At 40.8% G+C, this 19,541-nt stretch overlaps 2 protein-coding genes across 6 annotated transcripts in view; one reads left to right on the plus strand and one right to left on the minus strand.

Moving 5' to 3' along the window:
• Window positions 1-12,421, minus strand: part of LOC117270873 (kinesin-like protein KIF13B) — a 72,813-nt gene extending 60,392 nt beyond the window's left edge. For 4 of the 5 annotated variants that reach the window (XM_033648830.2, XM_033648829.2, XM_033648828.2 and 1 more), the window contains exons 1-4: window positions 12,189-12,239; window positions 11,983-12,068; window positions 11,638-11,720; window positions 10,451-10,544 (exon numbers count right to left, since the gene is read on the minus strand). In XM_033648830.2, coding sequence (XP_033504721.2) covers window positions 10,451-10,544; window positions 11,638-11,707 — 164 coding nt within the window. In that variant the 5' untranslated portion in view covers window positions 11,708-11,720; window positions 11,983-12,068; window positions 12,189-12,239. Of the gene's footprint in view, window positions 1-10,450; window positions 10,545-11,637; window positions 11,721-11,982; window positions 12,069-12,188 lie in introns of all 5 variants that reach the window. The other variant, XM_078174108.1, reaches the window with a different exon arrangement.
• Window positions 12,422-15,329: 2,908 nt separating this feature from the next.
• Window positions 15,330-19,541, plus strand: part of elp3 (elongator acetyltransferase complex subunit 3) — a 49,012-nt gene continuing 44,800 nt past the window's right edge. The window contains exons 1-5 of the mRNA XM_033648726.2: window positions 15,330-15,483; window positions 15,840-15,939; window positions 17,120-17,258; window positions 17,734-17,804; window positions 18,095-18,158. Of these exons, the coding sequence (XP_033504617.1) occupies window positions 15,462-15,483; window positions 15,840-15,939; window positions 17,120-17,258; window positions 17,734-17,804; window positions 18,095-18,158 (396 nt within the window). The 5' untranslated portion in view covers window positions 15,330-15,461. The remainder of the gene's footprint in view (window positions 15,484-15,839; window positions 15,940-17,119; window positions 17,259-17,733; window positions 17,805-18,094; window positions 18,159-19,541) is intronic.

Consider the following 19,541-nt stretch of genomic DNA (forward strand, 5'->3'; position numbering starts at 1 on the left):
CATTGATTTCATAATGACAGGACTGTGCGTCATTTAGCTCGGGATATTTTTTAACCTCAACAACAAATCTTTCATCATCCAGTCTTTGTCACACGAGACACAGCAACAGCAACAGAGGTGTGTTTATGCATCCATGGTGAGGAGAGGAGTCAAGCTGCCAGAGGAGCAGAGAAGAAGAGCTGCTACGGGAGCTGGTATGTACAAGCAGAGAGCAGGTGGGGAAAAAAATGCATGAAATTCAGGGGGTGACGAGGCTGGAAATAGGATAGTGGCATAGATCGCTGCGGGGCGACGCTTTCAGCAGTGCTGATGCGCGTCTAGCCACCAGTGTGGGGCTGTACATTGAGAATAATAGGGCATATATTTGACACACGGCATTCGCCACTGGGGTGCTTTAGCCTTCAGAGTGACAGGGTACCGTCCGTTTACAAGTTGCTACATGGCAACATTGTTGGTTAGGTAACGTAATCATGAATTAACCCCAGATTAAAAGAGTTTAAGCATAGCCATAGCTGTCACTATAACAGTGTGTTTTTAGTTTGTGAGAGTTCATCATAAAGTTTTGGCGGTCTAAAAAAGTTTTGTTCGGCATTTGGTTGAACTTAAAAGATTCAGAAAAGAGTCGTAAAAAATAACCATAGCTGTAAATGCAATGTGATAACCAAGCTAGCAGCTGGCATTACAGTAAGGTCTATCCTTTGATCCAAATATGGTCAGTTCTGGCTAAAAGAAAACAAGATGGCGGCAGCCAAAATGCCAAACTCGGGGCTTCAAAACCGAAGTCCACAAACCAAAAGGTGATCTCATGCTGGGTACATCTGTTATTTCATACAGTCTATGTCAGAAACAAATTGAATGATAATGTTGATCTCTGTGTCAGCTGGATGTGTAAATAGGCAACTATATTTGCAAGTTTGCAATATAAACCTAAAAGGTAGTAAAAAGTTAATGTTGTGTTTACAGCTTGTTTCCACTGCCCCCAAGTGGCCAAAAAAACTTATATCATCCTTAAGTCTGCATTTAGCTCTTTACTTCTTTTCTGCTCATTAAATTAGTTGTTTTTCTGCAAGCTGTGCTCTGGCAAGTTGCTTGCAGAGGCTGTCAAGCATTCAGGGTGATGCTAGTTCAGTCTGCAACAGTCCTCACTCCTCGCAGACTGCTGAGCAAGGACATCTAACCACTACATAGTATTTTAAAACTGCCTCAGAGAGATGAGCTGAAAGCTGGCTAAACTAAAGTAAAGACAAATATTGCACTGCAAAAGGATTAAGGATTACAAAGTTCTTTAATCCATGTTTCTACAAGATGAAAATGTATTTGCGGTGGATGCCCAGTGAGCAATGTTGGGGATGCAAACTGCATTTTCAAACTTATTTCCCCACAACCATTTAACAGGATGAAATGCTAACTACAAAAAAAATCTTTTTGGCAAATCTATTAAAGTTGGCTACCCCAAATGTGAAAATGTGAGAAACACTAATTGTCAATCTCGGGGGATTACCATACATAATTCAAAACACACAGCCTTCACTCAGGCAGAAATATCAATTTTGGGGTTTAAAAAAAAGGTTGCAAATTTAGTCATGGCCAAACAGGGGGGTGGTGGGGGGGTTGTAATGAAACAAGGCCTCCCTATGTGAGACTTGGCTGGTCCATGAAAGAGCAACATTAAGTCCTGTCCTCTCCTGGGCTGGCAAGGACATTCCTGAGATAACTGGCAGAGCCTCACAGCTCCAAGGAGTCACTAAAGGAGAGGGAGGAGGACGGTGGGTCAGCAAGTCTATGACCAACAACATACAGGCCTACACAACTAGACTATTACACATTTAAGCGCTTTAATAACACACAGCCCTTCTGGGTAGATTCTGCATTACAGATTCTGTACTCAGACGTTCCCAAGGATAAATAATAAGCAAACATTTGTGATGTCATAAACAGATAAAAAAACCTCTTCAAAGTGGGGCTCTTATCAAAGCCAAGTTCAGATAAGAAAGGCTCACAATTTCTCTTTCATTTTCTAAACATTATTCTGCAGGGGCTGATAAATATCCCAACAACAATTCAAGGTCTGTTTACAGCATGTGCAGTAAAATGGGATCCATGAAACTATTGTTTTACACGCCTGCTGACTATTGGTGGGCTCCAAATTTATGAAAGCAAGCCCGAGGCTTTATTAATCTCTACCATCTTGAGGGTCTGACAGCTCCTGCTGTATTCCTGGTTGCAGCTACCAAGGGTACCGTAACATATTAACAGCCCCTGAGGCTCATGCAGCAATTCAGTTAAACCTGTCAGGCAGTGAGCTGACTAAGCACAAACTTTGTGGAATTGGCTGGTGACTGACTCCCCCAGCAAACAAAGCTTTTCTGTAACACATATTATGCTCATAATAGAATACAGTCTGCTGGGAAACTAATCAAGAGTGCCTTAATGCAGAAATTGGTGCTTTCCAGTTGAAAATACTTCCTCACTGGCTGCTCAGAATCTGTTTACCTCTTCCTCTTGTGCTTCTCTGTGACCCTCAGGCTGCTCTGGGATCATAGAAGTCTGTGTTGCACTGAGCCTGTAAAACCTGTTCACGTTGAGCCCCAAAGGGGAAGCATACCGCAGCTGAAGCATGTCAGGGCAGAACAGACACAAACAGATACATACACACACAAAAATTCATAGCATAACTAGGAAATAAGAAACTCTCTCCCCTACTTACAAAGACAAAGATTCCTATTCTGTCTTGCTGGACAGGGTTGCCCTCAGGCATATTTACTGAACAATGTAACCTGAGAGTGGGACATAACCTCCAGGGAGCATCTACTTGCACTGCTCTGACTCACTGCCTGGCTGACTGAGTAGAGGAGAGAACAGGACTGGGCTGCTTTGTCAATCGCAAACACTGGAGAGGTACACACATGACCAGTGGCCAAGCGGCAGCCTCTGAGGCTGAAAATTGAAGGCAATGAAGTCATGCCAAAAACTGCAGTTCCTCTAATGGCCACTTGAGGCTGGTTCCAAAAGTGAGTCAATCCCCATAGACCCCAATGTTAAAATGTCCAACCATACAGCAGAAATAAACTTGTTTAGGCCTGGTACAAAAAACATGTTTGGTCTGTAGAGCTAATTTCAACATTCATGACAACTGTATGGGGGGGTGAATTTTTACATAACTCCCCTGTTTAAATGTTAAAAGGCTTAAAGTTACACAAAATTAAGGGGCCGTACACATGTCGCATCTTTAACCTTGTGGAAAACATGAGGTTGAGCGCTGGCACTTCTCTTGTGCCTGCTCTGTGCCAACTTTGAATGGCATGGAGTTAGGTGGAGTCTAAAGTTACTAAGTAGCCATAACCAGCACTGAGTCATAGCCTACTTACCAGAAATCCTGAGTGCAGAGCTGATCTTCCTCCAGGCATTGTTTTGTAAGTGTGTATTGGGGGCCATATGCATGCCTCATTTTTTGCACCCTCTAATCCATAGTTTTTAATGTAGATGCAAGGCAGGTGCGCTCAAACGCCAGAGTGGCGCTGTTGTGACACACACACATTCCTGAGTGCCTATTTTTCAGGGCTCAACGGCTGTGCCCTGAGATAGACTGACTTTTGTAACGCAGCAGCGCACATCACATCATGTGATGAGGGACAACCAATCACAGCTGACAGACATCTTTCTCTTCTTCTGTAAATATCTGTCTGTGATAAATATGGAGATGTTGATCATTTTAGTGCAGGGCTGTCCAGAGATTTACATCTGTCCCTGACAATCGGTCTACACACAAACAGCGCCAGGGAGAGGATCAGCTCTGCACTCAGGATTTCAGGTCACTAGGCTATGATATCGTACTTATTAAGGTTGCTTAGCAACCTCAGACGCAGCCTGTCTCTGCACTCTTGAAAACTGGCACAGAAACTTGAAGTTTGTTTATCTCAGAGCGCAGCCATCATATCCTAATAAACAATTACCTTTAGTGACAGCTACACTTATACTTTGCGAATCCAGGGTTACGTCATGGTTAAGTTACCAAATAGTACCTACTTGTCACTCAAAGCAGCTACGACTTTAGGGGCCGTACACATGCTGCAGTGTAAAAGCGTGGCAGGTGCTCGAGAACGCGTGTGCGCCGCAATGGCGCTGCTCTGGCGTTTGAGCGCACCTGCCATGCTTTTACACTGAAAGCAATAAATTTGAGGGCGCAAATAACATGGTATGTGTACGGTCCCTTAGGTTGTAGCTGCTTTGAGCGAAGCAACAATGACAATGTCGGTTTGGTAACTTAACCATGACGTAACCCTGGATTTGCAAAGTATCAGTGTAGCCGTAGCTGTCACTGTTTCAGTGTTTTCAGTTCATGAAAGGTAATTATTACATTTTGGTTGCCTAAAAATGTTCAGTATTTGGTTCAACTAAAAGACTCCCTGAGGAGTCGGACATTCAGATTTGAACGGTAAGTACATTTTGTTTGAATGTTTTTTTTAAGCCATTCCATTTAAGTTTGCATGTTCTCCCTGTGTTAGCGTGGGTTTTCTCCGGGTACTCCGGCTTCCTCCCACAGTCCAAAGACATGCAGGTTGGAGATAGGTTAACTTGTGACTCTAAATTGTCCGTAGGTGTGAATGTGAGTGTGAATGGTTGTCTGTCTCTATGTGTCAGCCCTGCGATAGTCTGGCGCCCTGTCCAGGGTGTACCCCGCCTCTCGTCCAATGTCAGCTTTTGATGGCAAAAAATAGCATTAGCATTATCTCTATTTACTATGGCTGTAAATGGACGCGTTTCTCAACAGGGGTGGTACTGCCCCTCCGGAATATTTGTGAAAGGGTGGTGTTGCAGCTCTCCTTGCTCCGTGAAGTGCTCCTCTGATGAAGAGCAGTGCACGACCACTGCCCTAAACTTTGTTTTACCCATAGAGTCCCGAAGGGGGCCCTGTGTTTGTCAGACAGTCTGGATGGGATATTAAAGCACAGAGTGATAACATAATATACAACAGACTAAGGGTCAGGACTTTTTTTTCCTCACAATATAACGACTTTATTCTGGACTTATCAGAGAACACAGATAAGTGGGATACATTTTGAATGTGCAGGAAGCCTTGAAAATGAGCAGAAATCTTGTTTAAACACAAGCTAAAGTCCAAGGGTTTAAAACTGAATTAAAATGAATTAATTTATCATTGATGAGGAAAGGCCCCACATGAACATTTAAATAAGTTACTTTCCCAAACAAAAGACACAAATAAGGACTGATGAGATAATCATGCCTACATGTGTGCTGACTCAGCAGAGAAAACAATAAGTGAGAATGCATATTTGAAAGCAGTACAGAATGTCTGAGAGCCTTAATGCACTCTATTCCATTATATTTTGAATTACTACTTGGTGTTTTCCTTTACATAAAAAAAGACAATTCCATTAGAAGTGCATTAAAATCCACCAGAACGCAGGAAAAGAAGTGTTTGACACTCAAGTTTCCTGGGGGAGGGCCCCCAGACCTCCCCACTTCATATGTATATGTATAGCCTACATATCATTCTGCTTTGCTTCCAGTAGCCTCAGACTTTAACCTTGGTAGACTGCTCTCCATATTTCTTTGCAACAGTTCATAGAAATGCTTCTTTTTTTGGCATCAGTGCAAAATTACCACTCTCTGATTGGCTGCTGTTTGTGATCAATAATGACACCTAATTAAAGTTTAAATGTCATATTTCTAGCCACTGCATTTGTTTACCACTCATAAATAGAATTTTTTATTCACATGGCTTTTTTGCTCTCTGAGAAACAAATAAAAATGTTTTTACAAATGTCAGCTAGTGACAGCTAAAATGCTTAACTCCTTGCTTCAAAATAGGAGTCCACAAATGGGTGACAACACAGTGACTACATCCAGTCTATGCCAGTGGCACATTTTCAACTAAACACAATCAATGCACATTTTGCAGCCACAACATCCATCATTTTGTTACTATTCTAATGCATTATACTGATGTGAGTTCTGATATTATATATCAAGCTAAATACAAATGTTTACACTGACTGGATGTATAAATTGTAACTTAAATTCTGAGTCTTAAATCCTGACAGTGACTGCTCTTTTGTTGTTATTCCTTTAAATCATGGCTTGTCTACCTGAGCAGGACTGAGCTGGAACAGATACGCCCTTTGTAAAGAGAGCAACGATGCAGGAAAGACACAGAGGGAGGAGGAAGAATGGAAAGGAGCAATAGAAGGAGGATGGGCGGGGTGAGGGTTGGAGCAGAGCTTCTTCCAAGCAAGTGGGTGCTAACTAGACAGGCTGGTTAGAGTCTCTTCTGCCTGCAATCCTACACTATAATCAGTGTATGAAGGTGGGATTCACCTTACCAAAAACAAAATGTAACCCTTACCCTAACCCTAACCTCAACCGCCTCTCTTTTAACCTAACACTTTATAGCTTGCTACATGCTAACTTAGCATTTTTCTTCAGGGCTTCTGCTTCCAGACCAAGGGGCAAAGGAAGCTGATCATGAACTGCCATGTAGGTATGGTGGGCGAGTCATGTAGTTGGTGGACAGGTCATGTAGCTGCTCCAACCACAGTTATATCGACTTAAAATTTATATAACTTTTCAAGAACTCTGTCTGTCTCTGTCCAAGCAGTGCTCACACACCATTCCAAATTAGTCCATACAGAGTTTGAAAGAGACACTGAATAAGTAACACATATAAAAAAGAAGTAACCACTATAACATTTTGAAGGGCCTCCATGTTGCTTTCTACTGTTTACTAACACTGTTTTCCAGCGTGTTTGTGTCCAATATGACACACCAGTAAAAAAAGAAAAAAAAGAAAATGGCCTCGTACACTGCTCTGGTCTACTGGCAAAATGGAAAAGGAGTCTATTGCTTATGTTTTGTGGGTTTTCTTGCATTTCAAAAACCCCATGTAAGTACTACTTTTGGTGGAAAAAATGAAACCAGTTTGTTTAACTTTCAAGACAAAACAAAGACCCTGATTGGCACTCTTTTGTCAAACTTCAAATAAATGAATTAAAGACAGTGTCCAGCAGAAACCTCCAATTCTATGTTCACCTGTCAGTCCCAAGGCAAGTGCAGAGTGAACACCAGCAAAACCTGAGTCAAGTCCCAAGTAAAGACCAACAAGTCCTGAGTCAAGTCCCAAGTGAAGACCAAGTGTCAAGTAAAATCCCAAGTCAAGACCAACAAGTCCTGAGTCATGTCCCAAGTAAAGACCAACAAGTCCTGAGCCAAGTCCCAAGTAAAGACCTAGTCTCAAATAAAATCTCAAGTTAATATTAACAAGTCCTGAAAAGACCAGCAAGTCCTGAATCAAGTCCAGAGTAAAGACCAAGTCCCAAGTAAAATCCCAAGTCAAGAGACCAACATGTACAGAGTCAAGTACCAGGCAAAGACTAAGTTCAAAATGCCAGAGCAAACTATTACTCAGCATTAATAGAAGAAAACAAGAACAACCCCAGGTTTCTTTTCAGCACTGTAGCCAGGCTGACTGAGAGTCAAAGCTCTATTGAGCCTTGTATTCCTTTAGCCCTTAGCAGTAATGATTTTATGAGCTTTTTTAATGACAAAATTCTAACTATTAGAGGCAAAATTCATGACCTCCTGCCCTCGGATGGTAGGCCTACCTATCTAACCTCAAACACAGCTGTAGAATCTAATATATATTTAGATTGCTTCTCCCCAATTTCTCTTCAAGAATTGACCGCAGTGATTTCTTCATCTAAATCATCAACATGTCTCTTAGACCCCATCCCAACTAGGCTACTTAAGGAGGTCTTTCCTTTAGTTAACACTCATATATTAGATATGATCAATATATCCCTATTAACAGGCTATGTACCACAGTCTTTTAAGGTAGCTGTAATTAAACCTCTCCTAAAAAAGCCCACCCTGGATCCAGAGGTGTTAGCCAACTATAGACCAATATCTAATCTTCCCTTTATGTCAAAGATCCTTGAGAAAGTAGTCGCAGACCAGCTGTGTGATTTTCTCCAGGATAATAATTTATTTGAGGAATTTCAGTCAGGATTTAGAGTGCATCATAGCACTGAGACAGCTCTAGTTAAAATTACAAATGACCTTCTGATTGCTTCAGACAAAGGACTCGTCTCTGTTCTTGTTTTATTAGATCTTAGTGCGGCGTTTGACACAATTGACCATCAAATTCTACTGCAGAGACTGGATCACTTAATTGGCCTAAAAGGTTCAGCACTAAGCTGGTTTAAATCTTATTTATCTGATCGTTTTCAATTTGTTGACGTTCGTAATGAATCATCCTTACGTACCAAAGTTTGTTTTGGAGTTCCGCAAGGTTCTGTGCTCGGACCAATCCTATTTACTCTATATATGCTTCCTTTAGGTAACATCATTAGAAATCACTCTATAAACTTCCATTGTTATGCGGATGATACACAGTTGTATTTATCGATGAAGCCAGAAGAAAGTAATCAATTAACTAAACTCCATAACTGCCTTAAAGACATAAAAAATTGGATGAGCACCAATTTCCTGATGTTAAATTCAGACAAAACTGAAGTTATTGTTCTTGGCCCCAAACAACTCAGAGACTCTTTATCTGATGACATAGTTTCTCTAGATGGCATTGCTCTGGCCTCTAGCACTACCGTAAGAAACCTCGGAGTAATATTTGATCAAGATTTGTCTTTTAATTCTCATTTAAAGCAAACCTCACGGACTGCATTTTTTCATCTGCGTAATATTGCGAAAATTAGGCCTATCCTGACCCGAAAAGATGCAGAAAAATTGGTCCACGCTTTTGTTACCTCAAGGCTGGATTACTGTAACTCTCTATTATCAGGTAGCTCTAGTAAGTCCTTAAAAACTCTCCAGCTAATTCAGAATGCAGCAGCACGTGTACTAACAGGAACTAAGAAACGAGATCATATTTCTCCTGTTTTAGCTTCTCTGCACTGGCTCCCTGTAAAATCCAGAATTGAATTTAAAATCCTACTGTTAACTTATAAAGCTCTAAATGGTCAAGCTCCGTCATATCTTAGAGAGCTCATAGTGCCATATTATCCCACCAGAACACTGCGCTCTGAGAACGCAGGGTTACTCGTGGTCCCTAAAGTCTCCAAAAGCAGATCAGGAGCCAGAGCCTTCAGCTATCAGGCTCCTCTCCTGTGGAATCATCTTCCTGTTACGGTCCGGGAGGCAGACACCGTCTCCACATTTAAGACTAGACTTAAGACTTTCCTCTTTGATAAAGCTTATAGTTAGGGCTGGCTCAGGCTTGCCCTGTACCAGCCCCTAGTTAGGCTGACTTAGGCCTAGTCTGCCGGAGGACCCCCTATAATACACCGGGCTCCCTCTCTCTCCCTCTCTCTCTCTCTCTCTCTCTCTCTCTCTCTCACTCTCATCCTATTACTGCATCTTGCTAACTCGGCCATTCTGGATGTCACTAACTCGGCTTCTTCTCCGGAGCCTTTGTGCTCCACTGTCTCTCAGAATAACTCATACCGCAGCGGTGCCTGGACAGTGTGACGTGTGTGGTTGTGCTGCTGCCGTGGTCCTGCCAGATGCCTCCTGCTGCTGCTGCCATCATTAGTCATTAGTCATACTTCTACTGTTATTATACACATATGACTATTGTCACACAAGTATACTGTCTGATACTAATACATACTTTCAACATATTGTACCACAGTAGCCAGAACTATAACTATAATATTATTACTTTCATTAATGTTGTTGTAAGCTACTGTCATTACCTGCATCTCTCTCTCTCTCTCTCTCTCTCTCTCTGTCTCATTGTGTCAAATGGATTACTATTAATTAATTATGCTGATCTGTTCTGTACGACATCTATTGCACGTCTGTCCGTCCTGGAAGAGGGATCCCTCCTCAGTTGCTCTTCCTGAGGTTTCTACCGTTTTTTTTTTTTCCCCGTTAAAGGGGTTTTTTTTGGGGAGTTTTTCCTTATCCGCTGTGAGGGTCTTAAGGACAGAGGGATGTCGTATGCTGTAAAGCCCTGTGAGGCAAATTGTGATTTGTGATATTGGGCTTTATAAATAAAATTGAATTGAAATAAAATTGAAATTGAATTCAAAATCAAGTGCCCAGCCAAGACCAACAAGCCATTGTCTTAAGACATTAACAAGTGATTATGTGCCCCTCACCAGAATTAGGTTTTCTTAATTTTGACTGAGTCTGATATGAGTCCTAGTCATGCGACTCAAGACCAAACTTCTGGCATAATCTTTGAAAAATGTCTCATGAGTAAGAGGTAAAGCAAACCAAAATGTGGCACCCCTGGTGACTCATTGTGGGTAGCCCAGGACCAAAAAAAGATTAGCTGCTACAGCGGGAAAAAAATAAATAAATTAAAAAAAGTAAACTGCAAAATGACCCATCTTTCTTATTATTATTCTTATTCTTATTTTGCATTAAGCTGATGGTACGTGTGTGACTAGCGTGTGAAACTGCAGCTTACCGAGTGTCTCCTTTGTTCACGCTGGCAACAGCCGGATGTAGAATTGTCTGGTTCCCCTCCATCTCCACCACACATTTTGTCTTTAGGTCTTTTTCTGGATTGAAACAGAAGTCACTGAGTAAATGAATGGGTTTTTTTTGTTTTTTGTTTTTTAAAAACATGAATAATGTGCTTTTCGCTGCAGTTCTATTGGCACCAGACTGTTGTAAGGTTAACTGGTCTAATGTAGTAATTTCTGGACCTACAAAAACAACTGTGAAATGTAGAGTGGACCAAGTTGTTTTGGCAAAAAGGTTCTCCAAATTATTTTAATGTACTATTTGAACAGTTTAAAGAGCATGTACTGTATGCACTGGTCATCATAACTTTACTTGGTAGTCACTGACACAACTGTCATCACAGAATAACAGGTGGCATATACTGTGTGTGTGCCAGCTCCTCGTGATCGGAACACAAACAGCACAACATGGAGAGGCAGGAAATTGTTTTATTGATGGTGATTCATCCAGGACTTGCCTGTGCAAACATTAAAACCGCTTCAGTACTCTCTGAGCAGACTATAAGGAAAAGCAGGGTCACAGCTACTCTTCCTCATTCCTAACTCTTGTACAAGGTTTTAAAGGCGGGGACAGTGCTGGAACTTCCTGTCAGAGCAGGAATTAGGGCAAGTGTGTTGTTAGGTTTTCCACTGTTACGCTTAATTAGGCACATTTGTCGTTTTAAAAACCTTTGTGAAAACCTTACTGGAAAGGCGATATCTTCCATGAAATTAAAGGTAAGTTAGAGGATGTTGCTGCTGTTCAGCAACACAAACGTTTGTCAGCAGACATGTCAGTCCTCCTCAGCATTAAACATGACACTGTATGTATTATAGTCCCTTCCATATTCTTCCATTTCTACTCCCACAGCACCTGAGCCAAAACTTTTTCAGAGAGGGGTAGAAAATACCTTTTCAGAGCCTGACTGGGAGAAACATACTGTAAAAGACAGAAATTAAGCTGCTATTGTTTGTCTAAAACTACAAATTAACCCTGGCTGTACAAACTGACAGAGCCCCTTTGGAGCTGGGCAGAGTTGTTCAAAACTGCCTTTGTTTGACCCTTGAAAAACAGGCTAATAGCGGCTGCATGGTCCAACTCATAACTGCTAAATGTGTCACAAGGTCCTCTGACATTTAATATACTCACCTCTCCTGTTCATAGGTCGCACACGAACAGCGACCTTTACATTGGAGTCATTGAGGCTGTTATCATCCATTATGCCACCTGACCTGTGCCAAAGTAATGAATGGACACCTGTGAAACCAGTATACTTTGCATGTTCTTGAAACAAAATCTTACACTCGTTTTACACCTGAACACAGCTTCAGTGCGTGAGATACAAATATCTATAAATAAACGCAGTAAGCTACTAACTCCTGCTTATTTTAACACTATTTATACTTCAACCTAACTCCAAGCAGCTTGTAAAAACCTCCACGAAGACAAAACAAGCTAAAGTATGACGTATATTGTCAAAAGAAGTGAACTGACCGTGTGGAAGAGTGCGCAGTTGTTTCTCTGTCGGACTCCCACAGGCACCTTTAAGGAACGTTAAACACAGCAGCTAGCCTGGGACGCTAACGAGAGAACATACAAAGAGGGGTCAAAGCAAATGTTTTAATAATGACCGCTGATAAATGCAAGTGACCCCGGTACAGTGTACTGTAAACTCTGGTTTCTATTTGTAAGTCACTTACGACAGTACACAGTTCATTCCCTCGGCTGTTCCACCTGTTGCATTTCCTGAAACTTCCCTCAGAGACCAGTCAAGCCATGTCAGCTCGCAGCTAAAGGGATTTGCTGTGAGATTTAGGGAGCCTTCAGTCGCGCTCTGCAGCTCTGCACACACTTGCACGGTTGGTTTAAGAGGGAATTCAGCGCCACGGTGTGGATCCGCATGCATTACAAGTCTGCGCTTTTCGTTCAAGGAGATTTGTCCCGGAGGTGTTAAGGGACCGTTCGTTACTTGTGAGCGGGGAGAGGCTGGTGGAAATGTTTTTTATTTTGGCTTAGGGCAGGGGCATACAAATTTAAATGGTTGTATTTTATATTGATCTTACTATAGATTTTCAAAGAAAACATGCAAAGAAAAGCAGTAATTATCTCTGGATTTTGACATTTCGGAAGAACACTGTCAACCTGGGGAAAAAAAAGCAAAAAAACAACCATATCTGAGGTTAAACTAGTGGTTTGTCATCAAAATCACTTTAATGTAGCCTACGTCTCATTTAAAATTTGGGGCAAAATAGAATTTGACAAATAGACAAAATAGACATTTGCACAAAGTTACCAATGTGTATTAGCAGACAGTGGGCCCCTGGGCAAAGATATGCAAAAGGACCCCCACTATATAGAGGCAAGACACACAAAATTATAGTGGCTTTTATAGCCTCTTCTTGTGCTATTTTGCATCTCTTTGTAGTCATCTCTTGTTAGTCGTTGTGTGTCTCTAAGAGGTAATTATGTGTCTCTAAGAGGTAATTTAGTGTGTTTTTTGTCATTTTGCAAAGAGACACAAAATAAAAGGTGCACAACAACCACTAAGAGACATAGTGATTGTTTTTCACCTTTTGTAGTTATTTTGTGTCTCTTTGCAGTTCCTTTGCATCTCTGTCAGGTGATTTTTAAATCTTTTTTTCTGGTCAGTACATGTTTATTTGAGAGACATTTAGCAGGTGAGGGCCAGGAGGCCCCTGGGCTTGTGCCTGGTAGGCTTGGTCAGTAATCCTTCCTGGCTAACCAACAGTCACAACAAGAGTGAAAAACCTAGGCTTTTTTCAACCCAAGCATTTTGTGTTCAACTTTTAACTTTCAAACATTAAAGTGTAAGTTTTAAAAATCTAACAACTAATCTGGGGCGTCAGTGGCTTAGTGGTAGAGCAGGCGCCCCATGTACAAGGCTGTTGCCGCAGGGGCCTGGGTTCAACTCCAGCCTGTGGCCCTTTGCTGCATGTCATTCTCTCTCTCTCTCTCTCTCCCCCTTTCATACTTGTCTGTCCTATATATTAAAGGCTAAAAATGGCAAAAAAAAGAGTTTCACGCATGTTCTGCCAGTCACTCAGGGAGGCTTTGGGAAAAATGTAAAAATATAGGGTAAGACGCCCCTACCCCCTTAATTCCTCTCCTAACCAATATATGGCACTAAGTCTACTCTCAACACATTCATCAAATGGCTGTGTTATAGTGAATGGTGATAATTTATCTTAATTGCTCCATTCTTAGATTTTCTTAGATCCAATCCCCACATCACTTTTTAAAACATTTTATGGATCCTTTGAAAGTGAGCTTTTAAACATTGTGAATTGCTCTCTTCAGACAGGCACCTTTCCTGCAGCCTTTAAAACAGCAGTTGTGAAGCCCCTCCTGAAGAAGAGCAATTTCGATCGTGATATTTTGAATAACTACAGACCAGTATCCAATCTGCCATTCTTAAGCAAAATTTTAGAGAAGCTTGTTTTTATTCAATTGAATTACTTTTTAACTAAAAGCAACATTTTTGAGAAATATCAGTCTGGTTTTAGGATGAACTACAGTACAGAGACAGCCTTCATAAAGATTGTAAATGATCTCAGGTGCAGTTTGGACTCACACGAGATTTCAGTCCTGGTGCTACTGGATCTAAGTGCAGCCTATGATGCAGTAGATCACCCTATTCTTTTAAACAGACTTAGACACCTGGTTGGCCTGTCTGGCACTGCTTTCAAATGGTTCAACTTCTATCTCACTGATAGAAAATTTAATGGTAAGGATGGTTACCTACTCCTCAGGGGTCCATGAAATAAAATGCGGTGTGCCCCAAGGCTCAATCCTAGGCCCCATGCTTTTTTCCACTGGTTCTGGCTGCTGTGGTGCTGGCTTGGGGTCTGCTCTCCCCTGGTGGGGTGGAGGGTTCAGACCATCACCTTTTGGCAGTGACGCTGGGCTCTTCCCCTGCCTGAGCCGGGAAGCGGATTCCTGTTGGCAGCCAGGTTGCAGCGGACGGCTCCATGTGATGGTGTTTCCTCTCTGGTTCTTCCGTGCTTAGCCTTATTTTTTCATCTTATATTTCTTCTATTTTTCCTCTTTTTTATCACATCGGGAGGGGGGGTGAGGGAGGTGAGGGGGTCTGTGGGGGATTTGTTGGGGATGGGGGGGATCTGCTTTTAACATGTAAAGCACTTTGTTCTGCATTTTATTGTATGAACAGTGCTCTATAAATAAAGATTGATTGACTGATTAATTATTCCACCAGAAGCGTGTTAGGGTAAACCGATAACTAACTTTTAATCACTGAAAAATTGTGATCTTTGTATTTATATTAAGGTGCATATGAAAAGCTTTGATATAAATACATGATGATGGGGGATTTGTGGGGAAAGTAATTCAATTTATTAAAAAACAAGAAAAAACACAAACAGCTCATATGTAGTGTATTTGTAGTACAGAGCCCTCTTGCCCCAGACAGGGGCCTTTACAAGATTTTCATTTTTGTGCTATGACAACAAAATGTACTACTGCACCCATTTATTTTTCTCAACAGTGTGTTGGTTCATCATCCTGCAAATGATAAAATATTATCCAAATATTTTTTAAATTTTACAGTAAGTTGACTTTGGTCTTTAAGGGAGAATCACACCCCATAAAAAACGAAGTCACACTCCAGCCAACCCCCTGCTCTGTTAAGTAGACAACAGTCCCTAAGAAAAATATTAGTAAAATATCATCAGCTGATTTTATTTTAAATGGATTCAACAGCGGTAAAACTGTCGCAATGTTTTACCATCGGAACCTTTTAGAAACTTCAATAATACGGGTAAAGGCGCATTTACGATATTTTACGACAATTTTAACTGCCGTACGACAGAAGCCGTGTTTGGACGCAACGTGGAGTTGTTTACTCTCTCTGACAGTCCTCCCGGGTTAAAAACAGATGTAATCCCGCAAACCAGCGTCCACCCGTTGGAATTTGAACTGTGTGCCTAAAGGAAGAAATGGGGAAGCCAAAGAAAAAAAGTGAGTGTGTGACAATGTCTTAAGAATGTCTGAAATGACTCTCTAAACTGGCAAGTCTGGCTTTAGCTTGTTGCTAATGCTAACTGCAAGTTTTTTAATCCCATGACATGATGTAATAACGTAATGCTGTTGTGTATAACTTTCAATTTTAAAAGCGAGTCGTACGTATTTTGAAAATCCTCTGTGGTAAAGTCTGAATTCATCCAGTTACCGACAATATATTTTGATAATCAGTAATGATCTGTAATGTATTGTCTAGCTAGCTAGTAGGTTCAGTAATTTGAACTCCACGTATCTGCACTGAAGTAACGTTACTAAAGAAAAAGTAATGTGACTATATTGATTATCTTTGTTAGGTGATCTCAGCCGAGCTGAGCTGATGATGATGACCATTGCTGATGTCATCAAGCAGTTGGTTGAAGCCCACGAAGAAGGCAAAGACATCAATCTTAACAAGTAAGTCTTCGCCAGTGTACTTATTCAGCCCGTGATAACCTGTTTATATAAAGAGTAACTTCACCCATTTTCTAAGTTCGTACATGTTATTCCTATGGTTTAAGACAGTCCAAAAATATTAGCAAAAATGAACAACCCTCTCCCAAATCCAAAACCACAAAAGCTAGAATACTAAAACATACATTTGTGTTGTGATAGGGTATCCAGTCTGGAGCTGTTTCATAGATAATGAGTGGGGAAAGGTGTTCTAGATGACACTGAGACCGCCCAGGGTAATGTTCTGAGCAAACACTTGTGGGTCCGTTCAGAAATGCTCACTCCAAGTGCTAGAGCACACTCTGGCAAAACCTGGACTGTTGATAAATTCAGAGCACTGCTGGAATGTAGCGTTCGGTTATCCAGAAAACCAGACTCTCGGAGCAGCAGAGCTCTGTGTCTGGGGAGATGGAGCAGCACAGCACCAAGTGGAGTGAATGTGTGACCGAATTAACTGTTCTTTAATTCATGTAGAAATAGAACGCTCTGTTTCGTAGAACAACAGGGCTCTCATTTTAGTGTAGAGCATCACATTGGATTTATGAATGCACCCTACATTTTCTGTTTCAGAGCTGAGAACAGTACAAAAGAATAAAGCTCATTTTGGTATGGAAAAAGAAAACAAACATTCTGTGTTCATTGTCTATGGAACAGCTCAAGACTTTGTATGACATCACATGACCTATGACATCGCAGGTTCAAAACTTCCTTCCCTCTAGTTTTGAGTGAGAGTAGCTCATGTTCTCAAATATTGATTGAACTCTCCCAGGAATTCCTAATTTAGGTGGTGTTCCCCTTTAAGTTCTAGTTACACACCACACAAGCCTTTTATAACAGTTGCATGCAAGATGGAAAACTATGTTCTGTACAGATTACATTAGAAATAAAACAGTATTTTTTTTTATTAAATCATCCACTTCTTACAGTGATTTGAATGCAGTGAAGGAGAATTATAAACTAGTAGTGATGCTGGATAAATTCTCTCAAGAACCCAGCATAGTGCACAGATGCAGAGTTTGTATTAAGTTTTTTTAAATTGCCTTTGTATGTCTGTTAATGTTAATGGGAGGATTACAAATAATTAAAGATGCTCACCTCCTATATTATGCACTAGACTATTTTTATGATTCTGTTTGTCTGAAAGAGTGAAGACTAAGACTTCAGCTAAATATGGACTTGAAGCCCAGCCTCGATTGGTAGACATCATTGCTGCTGTTCCACCACAGTACCGTCGTGCTCTGGTGCCCAAACTGAAGGCCAAACCTATCCGGACTGCCAGTGGGGTATGTAGTCCTCATATGAAGTCCCTGTCTATCACTATGACCTGGGATCAGCAGTTAAATCCTGAGCTCTGTAAAGTTGTAATCAGTTTAAGTTTGTGCATAGGGTGCTGTTTGGATTAGTTGTTTGAATTAACTTCAGACTAAATAATACAGTAACTTCTCATAGACACTGCAACATCCCTGCGATATGTGTAGAGTGATTTGCTTATGAGTCTGGTGCTAAATTGCAAAGTTGTTTCACATTCTTGATTAATAAATATTCAAACGGATGAGATGCTGCAAATATGTATTCAGTCAGCTCAGGTGATGGAGTTCAGCTTTGAAACTACATGAAGGTTTTGTTTTCTGGGAATATGAAACAGTGTAAAGAAAGTCATGAAAGCTACAACACACTGACAGTGGTTGTGATTGTCAGAGTTATTTTCATGCAGGTTATATTCAGTAAATCAAGTCAATACTTCTGTCTTTTCTTCAGATCGCAGTGGTGGCTGTGATGTGCAAACCACATCGATGTCCACACATCAGCTTCACAGGAAATATCTGTGTGTAAGTGTCCTCCAATCTAAACACTCACAGATTTAGGGAATATCTGATTTTGCTGCAGATTTTTTACATTTGAAAATTTTGAACTGTAGACGTGAACAGAGCATGACTGTGTTAATTAGCACATGTACATGTTCAGGTCAAAGAACCAAATCTGTAAGAGATGTAGATAAAACCATTAAGAGGGGTTCCAGATGTTATTGCTTCTTTACAACACTTTGTTTTTCACAGTCACATGTTGATTGTTTTATTTTTGTTATATTTAAAGCACCTCTCACTCTTCACTCTGGCAGCTACTGTCCTGGTGGACCAGACTCAGACTTTGAGTACTCCACACAGTCTTACACCGGCTATGAGGTAAGGTGGTTTCATTCTGCCACAGTAAACACCATTCTGTTAGCTTATAGGGGAGTAAATAACAAGTTTTATCACAATACAATGGATTCTTTGAATAACGATACTATATTTGCTGATATCACAAAGTCTGTATGAATTCAGGTCGATTTAATTTAGGGGCCTGTAATCAATATGAGACGATATCAGTAAACAGTAAACATTCTTGTTGTCTTTCTTAGCTGCTTACAGTTATCTGTCTGACGTTAGTTGATTTTTTTAGACCAATGAACTTAAATTTCTTAAGAATAATCACACTTTTTTTTCTTTTTTTTTTTTTACGATATTTTTTGGGGCATTTTGCCTTTAATCGATAGGACAGTCAAGCATGAAAGGGGGGGGGGGAGAGAGAGAGAGAGAGGGAGTGACATGCAGCAAAGGGCCCCAGGCTGGAGTCGAGGCATTATGTTTTCGGGTTGCCCATCCATCTGCCTGTCTGTCCCAAAGTTGGGAATATGTCAAGAACACCATGAGGGAATTTCTTCAAAACTTGCACAAAAGTCCACTTAAACTCAAGGAAGAACTGATGAGATTTTGGGGGTAATAGGTCAACGTTGTTGTGACCTCTACTGTCTCATTCTCATGAATGTGATAGCACAAACGTTCCCTCGGACTCAAGTATGAACTGATTAGATTTTGGAAGTCAAAGGTCAAAAGCCAAGGTCACTGTGACCTTGCGATTGTCTCATTCTTGTGAGGTTCTTTGAATATGGCACAAATATCCACTTTGAGTTAAGGATGACCTGTTTTACATCTCAAGAACACCTGGATGGAATTTCTTCAAATTTGCCACAAACATCTATCTGGATTCAATGTTGAATTGATTAGACCTTGGTGGTCAAAGGTCACTGTGACCCTGCATCATTTTCCATCTCATTTTGTGAATTTCATATCTCAAGAATTCCTTGAGAGATTTTCCTCAAATTTGACACAAACATCCACGTGGACTCAAGAATGAACTGATTAGAATTTGGTGGATGAAGGTCAAAGGTCAAGGTCACTGTGTCCTCACAAAACATGTTTTGGGCCACAACTCAGGAATTCATACACAAATTTTACATAAATGTTCAATAGGATATAGTGATGGAAGTGATAATGTTTTATTCCCAAAAGGTCAACTTCACTGTGACATCATATTGTTCTGCAAAAGCACCTTTCTGGCCATTATTTAATATCATAACTCAGGAGCAGAAGGGGAGACATTTGGTGAGATACTGAATTGATGACACTGATCTTGGGTGTCCACCTTGATACTGTGCTGATAGTATAGATCTTCTGTGTGTAAAGCATCTATGTTTTCATAGACATTAATATAAAACCGTATGTGCAACTTGACTGGTTTGTGGG

The sequence above is a fragment of the Epinephelus lanceolatus genome, chromosome 13 (genome assembly GCF_041903045.1).
Source record: "Epinephelus lanceolatus isolate andai-2023 chromosome 13, ASM4190304v1, whole genome shotgun sequence".
In the NCBI taxonomy this organism is placed as follows: Eukaryota; Metazoa; Chordata; class Actinopteri; order Perciformes; family Serranidae; genus Epinephelus; species Epinephelus lanceolatus.